At 44.5% G+C, this 16,475-nt stretch overlaps 1 protein-coding gene across 1 annotated transcript; it reads left to right on the plus strand.

Moving 5' to 3' along the window:
* The first annotated feature begins 1,302 nt into the window (after positions 1–1,302).
* Positions 1,303–12,037, plus strand: CALM1 (calmodulin 1). Its single transcript, XM_015865323.3, has 6 exons — positions 1,303–1,409; positions 3,890–3,920; positions 4,725–4,868; positions 6,834–6,940; positions 8,300–8,435; positions 8,656–12,037. The coding sequence occupies exons 1-6, from the start codon at positions 1,407–1,409 to the stop codon at positions 8,682–8,684; spliced, it is 450 nt and encodes a 149-aa protein (XP_015720809.1). The 5' UTR covers positions 1,303–1,406; the 3' UTR covers positions 8,685–12,037.
* The last annotated feature ends 4,438 nt before the right edge of the window (positions 12,038–16,475 follow it).

A 16,475-nucleotide genomic window follows, 5' to 3' on the forward strand; every position in this document is an offset into this window, starting at 1 on the left:
ACACCCCAAGACTTGGAGATAACCAAGCAAAGCGCCAGTGGCCCGCACTACTTGAACACTGTGTCATTTTAGCTGGAAAGAAATTACACTGGGGGGAAAAAAAGAGCTTAAAAGTGTTGTTCTGGTTTGAAAACTAAAGATTTATTTGCAAGCTCTGGTACATGAACAAACCTCACTGCTTTCTGTGTAAGTAGACATATTTAATAGAGCAAGGCAGCCATTCTGCGTCTAAAATGGCAGCAGTCCATAAGCTTAAAATTTGCAGACCAGCCGGCTGCAAGTTGGTTTTCTGACACCATTTCATACACTACTTACACAAATGTCAGCGTGGTTTTGGGACCAAATGACACATGAGATATGCTGCAGTTTGCAGTGGGAAGTATTTCTAGATGGGAAGTAGGCAATGTTTGTGTTTGCCATCCTATCTCCCTGCCCAGAAAGGCAAGCAAATAAATTGGAACTGTGTTGGTAGAGCTACTGAAATTGTTCAGCAAACAGAACATAACCTGTTTTGTCTGTATTTCAAAGCTGGAAGTATGTATCAGAAAAAAATATATAGGAAAATGGTTTTTATGATGGCTGTGCTGTGAACAGAACAGCTGGAGTATGGCAGGAGGTGCTGCTGGGCTCTGGCACAGAGGCCCAGGCCTCAGCTGAAAGCATCTCGGCTACAAGGAGCTCGGTTCAGAGGGTGCTGCTGTGAAGGGAAATGCCAGATCCAGGCTGGTATCATTCCGTGACTATCGGAGAAGGCACAACGTGAATGCTTCGGTGTTTATTGGGTTATCATCGGTCGGTGGACAAAAACCCCAAAACCCGGGGCAGAGAGAGGGGACGTGAAGGGAACGCCTGACTTCGGGACACGCTCATGCTGCTCCTCGCTTGTAGTCCTGCTGAGCAGGGGCTGAAGGGACACGTCAGCCGCAGCCCGTCTGGTTCTGCACTCAGTGCAGCCACGCTCTGGGTGCCGGTGCTGACAAACGCGCTGTGACCGCCGCAGGGCACCTGCGCTCCCGCAGCCCTGCACAGCGCATCTCCGGCCCGGGGCCGCTCCGGGTGCCGCCCTGCCCGGCTCTCACCTCCGGGCGGGGAGAGGGGACGGGGACACGGCCAAGCCCCGGCTCCGCAGCGCTGCAGGGGGTGGGAGCGGGCCGAGGGGGGGGAGGGGCCAGGCGGTGAAGGGGGCAGGGCTGCTCGCCGCAGTCACCCTGAGCCGTACCGCGCCGGGGAGGAGAGAAAAAGGCCCCGCTCCGGCGGAGGGATACAGCGCTCCATATATAGCGGCGCGGCGCAGGCTCACACCCCCAGCATTTCTCGCACCGCGCCGGGCAGGAGGAGGCAGCCGCCGCCGCCGCTCGTGGTCGCGCAGTTCGTGCAGCCGCCGCCGGGCCCTCCGCCGCCGCGCCATGGTACGTAGCACGGCCAAGGGGCCGGGGGGCAGCGTGTGGGGAACGGCGGGGAACGGCGGAACCCGCGGTGCGGGGGTGGCGGGAGGCCGCGGCCCTTCCCGCCCGGGGGGTGCTTCCCCCGCCGAGCCGCGCGGCTGGCCGGGCCTTTTCCTAACCCGACCTTTCCCTTTCTCCGGGCCCTGCCGAGCGGGATCCCGGCCCTCAGCGCGGCGCCGCCCGCCCTCTCTTCTTCCCTCTCTTCCTCCCGCCTCGCCCTCCCCGCGCTGCCCTCCGGAAGGGCCGGGCGCGGCTCCGCGGGGCTGCGGGGAGCCGGGCACAGCTGCAGTGCGCAGGGAGCGGGGGATGGGGCGGCCGGGGGAGGGCACCGCGCTGCGGATACTGCGCCCTCGCACCCCCCCTCCCCATCCCCAAAAAACGCGGCATCGCCGTCCGCATTACATCATGTCTCCTCCTCTTCCTCCCCAGCCTCCGCGCACCCCCGGCTACGGGGGGAGGGGGGGTTAGTGGGGGGTGGGCAGCGAGCCTCGTTCGCGTCCCCGGCTCCGCTCGGGGGCTCTGCGGGAGGTGTGGCGGAGCTGCCCCGGCCCCGGGGCTGTGGCTGCAGGGGAGGGATGGCCGCGGGGAGCGGAGCGGAGCCGCAGTGCTGCAGCGCGGCCGCCGCCTGTTGCGCCAGCGCCGGCCCCGACGTGGAAACGCATCGGGCTCGGTGCCGGCACGGCCTCGAGACAGAGAGAGGGAGGGAGGGAGGGCCGGGCAGGCGTTCGGGTTTATTTTTCCCCGCGGCTTCGGTTTCTGTGCGAGCCCGGGCTGCGGCTGTGCCCTAATCGCTCCGCGGCCATCTGGGTGTAGCTCGGCGCTGTCTCTCCATCTCGCCTTCCTGCCGGGCAGCGCTGACATCACTCGGACACGAGGGGGGGGCCGAGGGGTGCGGCTCCGGCCGAGGCGCGGCGTGCCCGGGAGCCGCCGACACCGCCCCGAGCGCGGCCGCAGGAAGGAGCCCCGCCGGACGGAGCGGGGCCGCACGGCGTGTCCAGGCGGGGCTGTTACGTAAATGGCCGTGAGCTGTAAAATCTCGTGTTTGCTGGAAAACTGCGGGAAGAGTGGGAAGCCGAAGTGCGTTTTGGGTGTGTTTTCTGCAGCCGTTTGGATCCACAAGATAATTGGTTTTTAAGTGCGGGCGTTTCTGCAGGTTTTTACCACTCAGTGCACGACGTTGGTTGGTCACCCGGAACAGGCGTTAAAATATTGAAAAAAAACAAAGCCGTGAAGCCCGCTGCCTAAGCACAGCTGCAGCCTGTTTGTTACTTAATGCATACATTAGACTTTCGGTCCTGCACTGTTCCCCCGTGCCTTAACAGACCGTACAGCCATGGAGTTCCCCATTGCGTTTGTTGCTCTCTGCTGTATTTACCCAGCTGTATTTTGAGAATTAAGGGGTTTCAAGACAAAAGGTTACAAGATGCCTTTCTTAGACCTATCCAGTCATTTGTTGGGGCTTGTACAAGCTCCTAAAAAAAAAAATGAAAATGGATTTTAAAGGAATTGATACCTTGTTGAGCAGTGCCTGTGTCAAGGTATGGAAAATCCTGTTTCAGGTTTGCTTTCCTGTCAGTGGGAAGAGTTTATTGCCATTATTTCTTTAAAGACGTGGTTAGCTCACTTAGTGCAAGGGCTGGAGGTGTGGGTGATGCCCTGCTCATCCTGATGGAGCCTTCTGGAAGGATGTGGTTGGCACGGTTATGGGCTGCAGGTGTGCTCCTGCCTGCTGAGCCCCTGGGTGCACTGCTGGTCTCCCTGTGCGTGAGCAGAAGGTCACAGGCAGCTGCTTTTCATCACCCTGCCTAAAGAGATGCATAAAATGGCCTTTGTGATGGTGGGAGACATCTTACAGTCCTTGGCTGGGTGAAGGAGTAACACAGTGCTTGAACTGGCACTTTGATAACGAAAATTTCTGATACTGAGCAGCAGTTCCTTCTGTTGTAGCAGAGCCCTTTCCACAAAGCACACTGTAGGCACACGCTGGGGCTGTACTGGGGGGACGGAGCTGTGGAGGATCACTAGGCGGCACACTCGTTAGCCCATCAGTGTGCAAATGCCCCCTTGCTTGATCAGGCACCGTGCTTCTGGAAATGACATCTGATGTGATGTGAAACTCTAAACACGTGTCATTAAGGATTTCATGCCTCTCTGACCAATTACAAGGAGCCTGCCTGGTGTCCTTCGCTTGACTAAATCGGGTTCTCTGTGCTGAAGGATGGTGTATGTGATTCTTAGTGGGCAGCTCTGAGGCAGAGTGGCTTTTGTGTCTCTGGAAGTGGCTGCATTGTGTAGGTCAGTTGTATCTTTTGGCAGCAGTGGATTCCAGGGGTTGAAAATGGCTTCAGTGATGATAAATAGCTGCTGAAATTGGAAGGAAGTGTCTTGGGGCTTGACATAGCTTGAAGCAAGTATAATTCTAAAATGTTCTATTCTTCATGTAGGCTGACCAGCTGACCGAAGAGCAGATTGCTGGTAAGTGTCTTGATATTTTTCTTGGCTAATTCTTTGTGAATGAAAAAATCTCAAATACGATGGACAAGTTGTCTTTCTATAGTTTCAAATCTGCTGGTGCTTCTTTAATTAAAATCACTCAGTTCTAAAAAATTCTAGAAGGTACCTGGTAATTCCATCCAGGTGTGCACTACTTCATTGGAATAGAGATGATCTGAGCCAGGCCTACCTATATTTCTAGCAATTACTTGATTTGCACTGCTTGGTCAAGGCAGAACTAGGTATCTTTTTAGTGTGAATATAAAGTTGATGTGAAATGGCAACAAATAAGCCTTAAACAGATCTCTTAATTTCTAAGAGCGTGTGTAATACAGACTGACTGGGAGAAGGAGCAGAACTGGGCCTTCTGGAGACCAGTCACACCCACCTGAGGTCAACACCAGTTCTGATTCTGTTTCTTCACTGTTGTCATTTTACTTGTTGTATTCTTATTATTCCCATAAGCCGTTTGATGGTGAAAGGGGAAACTATGGGGTTTCCTTTGCTTATCCTACACAGCTATTTGTGATACAACAGTGGTTCAAAAAACAAGATATTGAAATGCATCAGCACTGTGATGTGACAGCCTATGTCACGTGGCTGTGCAAGCCATGGTTGGTTCTGTAACTGTTTCTTCTTAATGCTTGAAAATGCTAATCCTGGTAACCTATGGGCAAGCTCATTTCTTAAAATATTACCAAGCGTTATTACTGGAATGCATTTTAACTTGCAGTTTTAACTTATGCTGGCTCTGTTATTAAACAATGGGACTGTTTCTGCCTCTAGAATTCAAGGAAGCCTTTTCCCTATTTGACAAAGATGGTGATGGTACTATCACAACAAAAGAACTGGGAACTGTCATGAGGTCGCTGGGTCAGAATCCAACAGAAGCAGAATTGCAGGATATGATCAATGAGGTAGATGCTGATGGTAAGTGTTAGAAAGATGGTTCTAATGCTGAATGTACTAAGTATATATGTCTTCCGTGCTTAGACTGTATAAAGAAGTTGCCGTGACACTGTTCTTCTGAAGCCAAGTTTCAAAATACTGCCTAAAGTAAACCAAGAGGCATCTGGTTGTACTTTGTTATTCTCAGCACAGCAAAGATGGGAGCAGTCTTAAGTGAGGATCTGAAAGAGGATGGGCAGAGACAAAGTTATGCTGTTAGTCGTTAATATTTTATGGGTTGCAGGCTTCCTATTCCTGCTTGACTTACCATGACCTGCATTTAACCTGTGCTCCCATGTAGCTTTTCTAGATGTGTTTCATTGGCCCATGTTGTTCTGTGCTAATGTATAGTTTTGTCTTAAGGCAATTCTTACCTTAAGGTAAAAGATGTGATTAGAATGGGATAGTACTGGACTCTCAAGAGCTGAAAATGTAACATGGGAGAGTCTGCATAGATTAATGCAATGTATTGGGTCACTAATGGGGGTGGGGATGGAGGCTATCACTTGGAGAAGTAGGAAAAACTTCTGTCAGTCTTAATAAAAAATCACTTCACATGGATGCCAGAAGAGGTAATGACAAGTTTTTGTTTCTGAGACTTCAGGCAGACTGGCAGTTAGAAAAACAGATAAATGCCTCCCATGCTCACTGGTGCCAAGGCTTTGATCTCATGTTGGCTGATAGGTGCGTTCTGCAATATCTTGAAGAGTAGAAAGTGCATAGGATAGGGCACAAATTACTTGATTCAGGCTTACGTTAAAGTTGCTTTTAGAAAATGGCAGGTGACTGTAATTGCCAGCTGTCTTTGCAGATACTGAAATTTCCTGAGTCTCGGGATTTGCAGTGATATGTAGATGTGTATAGTAGCTTATTCAGGCACCATTCTGCAGTGTTACACTGGTTGATTAAGATTGAAAAGAGACTGTGGATTTCAGATAAGTATGCCCTGCCCATATGTTTAAACTTGTTTTATGGCAAGATGCTTTGCTAATAGTCTACAGTTCATTGAGAGTGATTTTAAGCTTTGTGCAAGACTTGTATTCTAGTTGGTAAATGAAGCTTGCCATTATAAATAGCTGCATATTTCAGTCTGGGATCCCCAAATGATGAAAGCTTTCTGAAATTGCCTTTACCTGCTTTATGATATTTACTGGATGAATTTGTTTCCTTCAGGAAATGGGTAGATCTTAGCTGTATGGTGAGCTGCTTAATATTTTCCTTAAGCACGTATGGTTGAATTGTGACTGTGCTAACGTGGTTTGTGCTCTTTGGAGGGACTTTATTAACTGTTTTTCTTGGCTTTGAGCAGTCTCAAGTTTGAATCCTTACTCTGAGGATTTTAAATATCAGATTCAGTTTTTGCAGTGATGTATATATCAGAACACTTGTTGAGCTTGTGAGAAATATCAAATAATGGCAGCTTTTCTCAAAAGATTGCAGATGGTTTTGCCCCTTAAAATTGTACATTACTCTTGTGGTGCACAACATGGGTTAATGAAGTTGATTTTAAGCAAGGAACTTCTTCAGAGTTTAGATGTTGTGGATTTGTATTGCTCTTCTAGAATATTAGACAGCATTTGGGAAGAGGCTGAACAAACTAAATGATGAATTATGGGGAATTACATTAAGTAGATGAATCTATAAACTGGTTAACCTTGGCACATCAGACTGACATTTTGCTTGTGACTTGGGTGGTGATAAGCTATGGCTTGTCCTGGAGAGGGCAGCTTTAGAACTTGTTCTGGAGCACTGAGGTGGAAGTGACTGTTGTGTATTGTGAAAGGAAAAAGGCAGTGATAACAATTTAGGAAAACATGAGGTTCTTATAGAATAGTGTAGAGAACCTGTTGTTCTGATTCTTGTCCCTGGCTAAATTAAATGCTAGATTTTCTTGCATAAAAAATAAGCATGGAAGTTTTAATTTTTTGGGAATTTCTTTTTGTTAAGGTAATGGCACCATTGACTTTCCTGAATTTTTAACCATGATGGCCAGAAAAATGAAGGACACAGACAGCGAGGAAGAAATCCGTGAGGCATTCCGAGTCTTTGACAAGGTATTCCTAGATCTTTGAATATCTTCAGAAGCGGCACAATGCCCATCTTTTTCTCAGTGCTTTCTCACCGAGAAGCAGGAAGGTTCTTTAGCATAAAAGTTCTGTAGTACAAGGAGGGGAACTGGCAACGGTAGTTTCTGCCCTGTTGCAGAGCAAGGAGGTTGTACCTACTTTAACAGCAGGGCTGAAGTTACGGTTCTTGGAAGGAAACTTACCGGCCTTCCCTTAGGAGCAGAAATAAGTGGAATGTGATGCCTGGAGTGTGAAAGGATGTTGTTATCTTCTGTACTTAACTGATTTTGGGGAACTGGGGAAATGTTTGCGTGAGTGAGATTGATACTTCACGAAAGCTTCTGAAGCAAGATGTCACTAGTATTTACAGGGACACGATGAAGTATTGCATTTTCTGCATTCAAGGTATGGACTTGGAAAGTACTTTCAGTGGAACTTAAGCTCAGCTCCCACCTTCATTAAGGATACCTGGGTGTACATGACAAAAATTCAGATGAGGTATCGTTAGAGGAGGGGTTTTCCTCAGTTGTTACAAGAGAATTACTTTGCAGTGGCTGATGCAGCTGATAAGCTTGTGCTAAAGAAGGTTTCACTATTCTTTTTATGGAAAAAGGGCAAGTCTTGGGTTCTCTGCTGGAAAACACATGGAAATGTTGGATTCTTCAGCTCACCTCCCCTCCGATTTTATTTTTGCAGACTAAATTTAAGTGGTGGCAGGTATGACACCATCAAAGGCCCTGCTGTAAGCTAGTGCATTTTCAAGTAGGCAGAAGGGAACAATTCCTGGGATGTCTGGATATATTCTGTAGGTTTGGATGTTACTGATGGGGAAATGCTGGCATAGAATAATCATTCTCTTTTTGCCATTGTGTTTGTCACAGCTGCTTATGAGTAGAAAGTGTGATTTGTAAATCAAAACAAGAATCCTAACCTATCTGCATGTGGTCTCTTCTTAGAAGCAGTGCTACACAAAATAGAAAGCTGATTTTTGTTGTTACTGGTAGGGAAGTTGATCTTTTTTTTTTCTACTTAGGAAGAAGAGATGAAATAAACATCTGTTAGAAAGATCTTTATAAACATTAAAAATGCCTTACGACAGTTTAAAAAAAATCTAGCATGGTAAATCCTGGAATTTATTCCTTTAAGTACAATAATTAGATATGGATTTTGTCATATGTAAGTTTCATAAGGTGATGGGAGTAATACACGTTGGAGGGTTGTGCAGTATACTGGATGTGTTTTACATACCACAAAGCTAATTTAAAGGCAGTCTCTAGAAACCTAGGTGTTGTTCCAGTGTTAATCATTATCAGGGTTGTTGATTATCTTGTGAAATTTTCCCTGCAGGATGGCAATGGTTATATCAGTGCAGCAGAGCTACGTCATGTTATGACAAACTTAGGAGAAAAGCTAACAGATGAAGAAGTAGATGAAATGATCAGAGAAGCAGACATTGATGGGGATGGGCAAGTCAACTATGAAGGTAATGGATACTTATGATGATGTAAACCACTGGTCAGATTTAGTGAATGTGTGCTGGATAGGATGTATGTCCTAGTACTTGAAGGCAACTGGTTTATTCAGGTGTCTGCTTTTGTGGACAAACATCAGATGCTGTGATGTTTTTTATGCTAAGGTTAAGATTTATGTAACAGTTGAAAGTACTTCAGAGACGATAAACTGGTGACCTTTTATCTTTTCAGAATTCGTACAGATGATGACTGCAAAGTGAAGAGACCTCCTTTACACCTTTTTTCCTCTAGAAGAATCAAATTGAATCTTTTACTTACCTCTTGCAAAAAAAAGTTCATTTATTCATTCTGTTTCTGTATAGCAAAACTGAATGTCAAAATACCTTCTGTCCACAAACTGCATGTAATGGTTGGTGGTCCTGTCCCCAAAAGATCAAGTTAAACATCAGTTTTACGATATAATTAATTGTACTACCTTGAAAAATAAACAAATTTAAAAAAAAAAAAAAAGGAAGCACTTAGTGAACTCGAAAGTTCCATTTGCTAATGACTATTACACTGTTTGGGCTGGCCAGTTTTTCATGCATGCAGCTTGACAATTGAGCACAGTCAGACATTTGTATTAAAAGGTAAAAAACAAAACAAAACTCAAAGATCCACTCTTTTGTTCAACGGTGGATTCTAGATCAATTTGTAGTATAAATTGTCATAGCTGGTTTACTTTAAAATTGGTTTATACCTCAGGATGGTATACAGCAAAAATGGTTGAAGGATACGAAACTTAGAGAAAATGCCCAAAAGGTTGAATGGTTCTCCTGTACGTAGCAGTGTGCTCCAAAAATACGATGATCTTAACTATGGATGGCATGTCTGTGTTAAAAACTATTGGTTTAACATTGTCTGCATTGCACTATAGTGAAACGGGTGTCGGGCTGTTACCGTTCACAAAATTTTTAAAAGAAACCTTCACCAAGGGAGCATCTTTGGACTCTCATATTTTTAAAACCTTCTGTACCATGACTTGGAGCTGGCGGAGTAGCCTGTGGACTTCAGCACAACTATCAACATTGCTGTTCAAGATATTACAATTTATGTCCATTCCAAGTTGTAAATGCTAGTCTTTTTTTCCAATAAAAGACCATTAACTTAAAGGTGGTGTTAAATGCTTTGTAAAGCTAAAATATATATATAATTGAGATAATAAACCAAAAAAAGCAGTAGGAGGGAAGCGTTTCTATGAATGACTTGCTGCTAAATTATAATGCACATGTATGCAATAAGTTATCCCCTATCTTTTCGAGATGGCAAGAACTGACCTCCTGTAACCCAAGACCTTTGCTATAAATAAATGAACTTGTGCTTGCCTTTCATATTACGACAATGTTAATTTAGTTGGTCTTAAAGTCGTGTAATGCTGACTCGTCAACTATCAGCACAGAAGTTACACCTCATTTCACTAAAGTGGAGAGTTCTCAGCATGCATGTCAATACTGGGGGAAATATGGATAGGTTGCTATGTTTTGTTTTTTTTGACAGGTTATAGAAACCAGTTGGAGCACTAGAACAGCATAGGCTTCATAGAGATCTGTGATTATCAAACATGCCAAAAATGTGTTTCTCTACCCACAGAAAGAAAAGAAATGAACGTTTTTCTTACAATATGCTTAAAAGAGATAAGCCTTTTTGGAAACTCGGGCTATTATGTCTTGACTATCTTCTCAAACACTTGCATGAATTTTATGGGGTGGAGAAGAGGACTAGGGTTAATTTTAAAAGTCTTGTTACTTCTGCTTTGCATGCACTAGCAATGCTTAGTCATTCCAGGTCTTTGAGTAAGTGTTCTCTGATCCTTCAGCTTCCCCATGAATGAGTGGCAAAGCAGCTGTGCCCACTCTTCTTTGTTTAAAAGAAGAATGTTTTGTTTTAAATAGCAGAGTCTCCATGTGGAAGGCTGTTAATGCTTGGGAGGGAGGGACTACAGCTTCATTACTTGTTTGTTTCCAAATGTAACTGGAGTTGCAAACCTAAATTGCTTAATTGCCTTTGGTTTTGGAGAGTGCTGATACTATCTCTTGAGAGAGATGCGAGTCTCCATTCATCCTGTCTAACTGAGGTGCCTGTGTTAAGAACTTGGTTGGTTGGAAAAGCAGCCTCGCTCAGTGGGGGTAAAGTGACACCTCCAAGAGGCAATTAAGACTCTCTGCCTTCAGTGATTCTCTTAGTGGGTTTTTTTTGGGTTGTTGTTTAGGGGGTGGTTCTGGGTGACCAAGTGCCCAGATAACTTAACCAAGTGCCTGAAAGTTAGATGGGTTGAATCTAGGCGGTAGTGTAGATCTCTGGTTGTAAAGGCTATTGCTATGGCTGCGTATGCTGTCATAACAAACCAGCTGCTGTGATGAAAATGCCTGACTACTGTTTGGGAAGTAAAGCCTTGCATGGCAGCTGCAAACTGCTGCTTCAGTAGTGCTTGAGAAGGGCTGCGCTGATCCTGCAGACTGGCTTTTAAGAGAATGTACTGGAGAGGCAGGCAAGGTAGGAGCAATGGTTGCTGCTCTGAGCTAATTACTTCTGCCTGAGTGTGCAGAGAGATCTTGTCTAGTAGGGAAATATTTCTTACCATCTATCTGTCATTCACTCATGGTTGGTAGGGTAGTTCATTTAAGAACAGCTGCTTTTAGCTTATTCGGTGTGCTCTGTGCTTGCTAGCAGAGACCTCGTTCCTGCAAGAGGTTCTTGGCTTGATTAGAAATTGTCTGGCAGCGTGCAGTGTTGGTATGCCCTGTAACTGAATCTGCCTGGAGGTATCTAATTAACTGACTTCAGTACCACATCAACCTCGAGTAAATGTATCCTCTGTACAGGACTTTAGCTCTGTTCCTTTCTGCGTAGTGAATATCTAGAGAAGAAGTGGTGTCATCAAGGACTTTTTTTTTTGTGTGTGTGTGCGTGTGGCTTTGGCTTTTTCCAAATGTGAAAGTGTGGGCTGGATACACTTGGTGCATGGCTTAGAAACATGGGACTGGAAAGAACTTCCTGGGTCATCAGATCCAGTCCCCTGCTATTGCAGGCAACCGTGTCATATAATCCTTTTAATAAACTGATCAAGCTTAACCACCTGCTTGTAAGTGGCTTGTTTTCATGGAAGTTCTGTAACTCATGTTGCTCTCAACTGATGCAAGTAATATATGAAATATGAAGTTAATCAAAAGGTCCTCCAGCTTAGCTTCAGATTTGTCATTACACTTAGTTAACTAACTTTCTCAAAACATGTTTTTCTTTGCACAACACTCAGGAAAGTGTTGAACCTTTACACCCCCTTGTTATGAATAAGAGTTGGTGTGCTTGCTTATTTTTTTTTTAATGGAAAAGATGGATGTCTGGCTTGTTGAAACTTGTTAGATGTGTTAATTGTCAAGGCAAGAAACAATTGAGTTGTATTTGATACATAAATTTAAGGCTAGAGTATACATAACCATTTTTAAAATACATCAACTTGCAGTGTAGTTTTATATTTAATACTGAAATTGTACTGCTAAAGTTTAAACTGCTGTTAATCATATTCCTCTTCTGATCATAATGAAAAAATAAAGGGTAAGAAAATGCTTAACATAGATTACTCATTATCATGCTTATTTTATTAATCACTCAGGCACGCATATCCTAAAACGTCTCCAGGTATGGGGCATTTGCTTTGTGTGTTGGGGTGGGATGGGATGAAGGGGGACGAAGGGGCTACCGGGCTGAAAGAAAACTCACTGCAACAATTCATCCCACTTCTGCGGCTTCAGAAAGACTGATGCTGTCAAGAATTGATCAAGATGTTACCCTACATCTTATCGATTCATTAATTGCCTGTGTGGGTGCAGGTCTGATCTGTGGGTAGTGTGCATGGTGCTGCAGCTGACATCTCTGTGCCCTGCACAGCTTGGTGGGAGGGGAAGGAGGCTGTGCCTTGGTCCATGTAGTGCAGCATGTGATAACAGTGCAGATCCTTCCTCCCGGGTGATACCATGTTAAACTAAAAGTCTTGGTGTTTAACAATAATGGAGTTGAACAGCATGCATTTTCCTACTGTGAAAACTAACTGGAACACCTGCCTTACCAAAATCCAATTCAGGTTTGGGTTATTTACTTATTTAAAATTCAATGACTTAAGTGAAATCTGACCGAAGGTACTCTGGTACCAGAGACCATCGATTATGTTCTGGCTATTGACACCTAGCAGTCATGTGAAGATAAGTGATGAGGGCTGGTGTCTTCCCTGACTGATACTTAGGAAAGCAAATCTGAATCTGCTCCTAAGTAGAACTGATGAGCCCTTATAATCTGTACGACAAATGCATATGATGTTACCTGGGGGGTTTTCACATAAGGGGGTTGCAATTCCAAAATATTAAAACCTGTGGGCTTTTTTGTTTGCTTTTAAATCCAAATACAGGATTTTGAAGTAATTAAGTAAATAATGAGTTGCGTACGGATTTAGAATTCCAAAGAATCCTAATGTTGTTTGCCATAGCAAAGTTGTACGAAGATCCCGAGTATTTAGAAGATCAATATTACGTTTTTTAAGGACCTCTATCAGCAAGTATCTCAGGGAGGTATTCAGAGGATATTTATAACTGTTTGTAATTGGTTTTGATATTAATAAATTCAGTTCTAGATGAAGTGGCCAAATGTCCTGCATAAATGACAGAGCTGCCAATTACATAGAGGCTGAATCACTTGCAGTCCCCCAGATGATGAAGCACAGCTGGTATCTAGTGAGAAATGAGAAGCTGAGCAACACCAGCAGTGTTACAAGAAAAGCACTTAGAAACAAGTCTCCCAGCATCTCCACCAAAGGCTCTAATAAAGAGGTTACAGGTTATTTTGTCCAGCATCGCAGATCACACAGGTGTGGGACAAAGCTGGCTGCCTTTGGCAGTGTATGCTGCAGCCTCGTATACACTAACTCCTTGCTCTGGTCTTTCACATGAGCTTAATTGATAGGGAAATCTGGTTCAGATCTCAGAAAATTCACTTTCAGATCAATTCCCTTTGCCCTGGCAGTCAGCATGTGCAGAAATACTGAAAGAAGTGCTCATAACACAACCCTTTCCTGGCAGCAACATTTCTTAAGACGACTAGTGGTTCAAATACAACGTGAGGACTGGGCTAATCGCCTAAAAATGAATCATTCTGAATAGTTTACATCTCTAAATAGGAAATGTTTGGAAAAAATGGGTTTTGAACAAAAGCTGCTCTACCAGTTTCAGCATTTAAAATGAACACAATGTTTGAATAGGAACCAAATGAGTCAACTGAGTGAGCCATAAAAATATATTAAATTTATCATTCCCCATTTTGCTAGACTGCAGTGGAACTGATGGTTCTGAATTACTGTCATTGGACTAGCTGTAATTTTGGACTCAAACAGATTATTCTTTGCTAACTGCTTGCTTGGCCAAAGCACAGTAGAGGAGAGATAGGAAACATGTAGAGGGAGGTTATTTGGGAAAAGTAGACTTGAGTAGAATAGAAACTAGAACAAGCAGAAAAGGATGGGGAAATGTGATATCACTCTTTCTGGTAACTTAAGGAACATGTAGATACGATGCTGAGAGATGTGCTTAGTGGGCATTGTTGTGATGGGCTGATGGTTGAACTTGATGATGTTAGAGATCTTCTCCAACCTCACTGACTGTAGGATTCTATGATTCTGTGATCACTGCAGTAATTATTCTGAAAATGAATATGGTGAAAGAAAGGGGTAGGGTGTGGAAAAACTAGAAACACACCTGAACATGGGTCTGCTCTCGTTTCCTGTCTCATGGATAGAAACATAGAGTCACAGAGTCATAGAATAATAGAATGGCTTGGGTTGGAAGAGACTTCAGGGATCATCAAGCTCCAACCCCCCTGCTGCCAGGCAGGGCTGCCAACCTCCACATGTAATACCAGACCAGGCTGCTCAGGGCCCCATCCAGCCTGGCCTTGAACACCTCCAGGGATGAGGCATCCACAACCTCCCTGGGCAGCCAGTTCCAGTACCTCAGCACTCTCTTGGTAAAGACCTTCCCCCTGACATCCAACCTAAATCTTCCCTCCTACAACTTAAAACCATTTCCCATTGTCCTGCCATTATCTACCCTTGTAAAGAGTTGACTCCCCTCCTGTTTCTAGGCTCCCTTTAGGTACTAGGAGGCTGCAATGAGGTCACCTCAGCCTTCTCTTCTCCATGCTGAACAAAGCCAGCTCCTTCAGCCTGTCTTTGTAGGGGAGGTGCTGCAGCTCTCTGTTCATGGTGCTATCCACCCTACACAGCTGAACTGCGGTCAAGTTAATTCATCAGTACATCCAGACAGCAAGTAAACTGCCTTTTCACTACCACTGAATCATAGAACCATACAATGGTTTGTGTTGGAAGGGACCTCAGAGATCATCCAATTCCAACAGGGACTGGAGAATAGACAGGGCTGCCACCCACTAGATCACGCTGGCGAGGAAGATACCATGTTCTACAGCACAGTGACCATAATCATACTTACATTGCAAAAAATGCACTTTTGATTTATTTTCTATCAAATTAACTTATAGAGGACGATCTGCAACTTCCTTTCTGTATTATTCATTTCTGTATCACACATTTGTACACAGAAAATATGATGACAAAATAATGGTCCCATGGCTGCAAAACTAAGCACTCAAAATTTAGAAGATACCCAATGAGGGTCATCTGTGGGATGCCAATTTGGGCCATTGCAAACGTAATTGCAAAAGATAATGTCACCGTCTTGGCTGGTAGAGGCACATGCTATGCTTCCCATGGGATTTTATGCATTGTTTGTTAAAAACTTCATTTCAGCTTTCATTTTGAATGTGTTATTCCATACTCGAGTCATTACACAGCTCTCTTTTTGAAGTCAGAGTTACTAGGTTCTTCATTTTTCCTGTGGCACTGAGGTATCCACAAATACTGCTTTGTTTTTTTATGACACACAAAGCCTTATTTTTTCATACAGTGAAGTAAGGACAAGTTTTACCCTCCTTTAAGAGAAGAACTGAGGTACAGTCACTGAAGCCCAAGGCAGCATTATCAGAGAGGTTGAGACCCTTAGATTTTCCAGTTATAATCACGAGCTGTTCATGGTACAAAGAGATCCCATCAGCACCAGCGAGCTTCTTTCATGGCTGAAAATCCATCAAAGTCTCTGGACTAGACAGTTACTGAACTATGTTCATAGGGGAAGTGCCCACCCATACAGATCAGAGTTTACCAGAAAACACAAAGAAAGAGACCAACTGCACGGCATTTCTGTCATGGCGCCAACAGGATTCATGCTCGGAAGGCTCCCCTTTTGCCAGGAAAGAGGAAGGAGCTGAAATAAATAGGATTTCATGCTAAAACCACATCATAAAGGGGTTTGAAGGGAAGTAGGCTAAGGAAACTGTTCAAGAAACTCAGTTCTGTCAGTTTCTTAGGCTTAACTTTGTCCTTTCCCTGCTGTTTTGGTCCTGTGATTTACTACACAATTACAGCAGCGTGAAAGCAGAACTGTGCTCCTAACACAGGAAGCTCCATTGCAAAGCATCCAAGTGACGCACCCTGAGCCACCACCAGGCCTCTGCCTCCAGGCCCAGCACAGGCTGCTCACAGCAGCAGAGAGCTGTGTCTGCTCTTTCTACCCCCAAGTGTTTCCTTCTACCAGCCACGCAGCCTCCACCTCTACTCCTCAGAGCCACAACTTTCCTCTTCCGCAGCGAGCACCTGACTGAACTGAATCTCTAGATGAGGAGATTAGATGCTATATACTAAACTGCTGCATGAGTACACCCATGCAAAAAGTACAGGTTAGAAAGCTCTCAGCTATAGAAGTAGGCCTGCAGGAAAATCATGTAAAGTCTGATTGCACCAATATTAAATTATTATGGTAGTTTGAAGTTTTATGAAGCAATAGTTCTAATAATGCCAATTTAGGGCTCTGTATTTAGACGCATTAGATCTGCTTCAGTACAGAAGATAGTTACCATCTGGGGAAAAATAACTCCTTCATCGACGTGGCAAAAAAAAC

This window comes from Coturnix japonica, chromosome 5 (assembly GCF_054131305.1).
Source record: "Coturnix japonica strain WE chromosome 5, WE-NBRP24, whole genome shotgun sequence".
Taxonomy (NCBI): domain Eukaryota; kingdom Metazoa; phylum Chordata; class Aves; order Galliformes; family Phasianidae; genus Coturnix; species Coturnix japonica.

What these genes read in the sequence shown, in the direction of transcription:
- CALM1 (XM_015865323.3), top strand. An exon ending in GACCGAAGAGCAGATTGCTG is followed by an intron (nt 3,921 to 4,724) that starts GTAAGTGTCTTG and finishes TTCTGCCTCTAG; the next exon opens with AATTCAAGGAAGCCTTTTCC. An exon ending in CAATGAGGTAGATGCTGATG is followed by an intron (nt 4,869 to 6,833) that starts GTAAGTGTTAGA and finishes CTTTTTGTTAAG; the next exon opens with GTAATGGCACCATTGACTTT.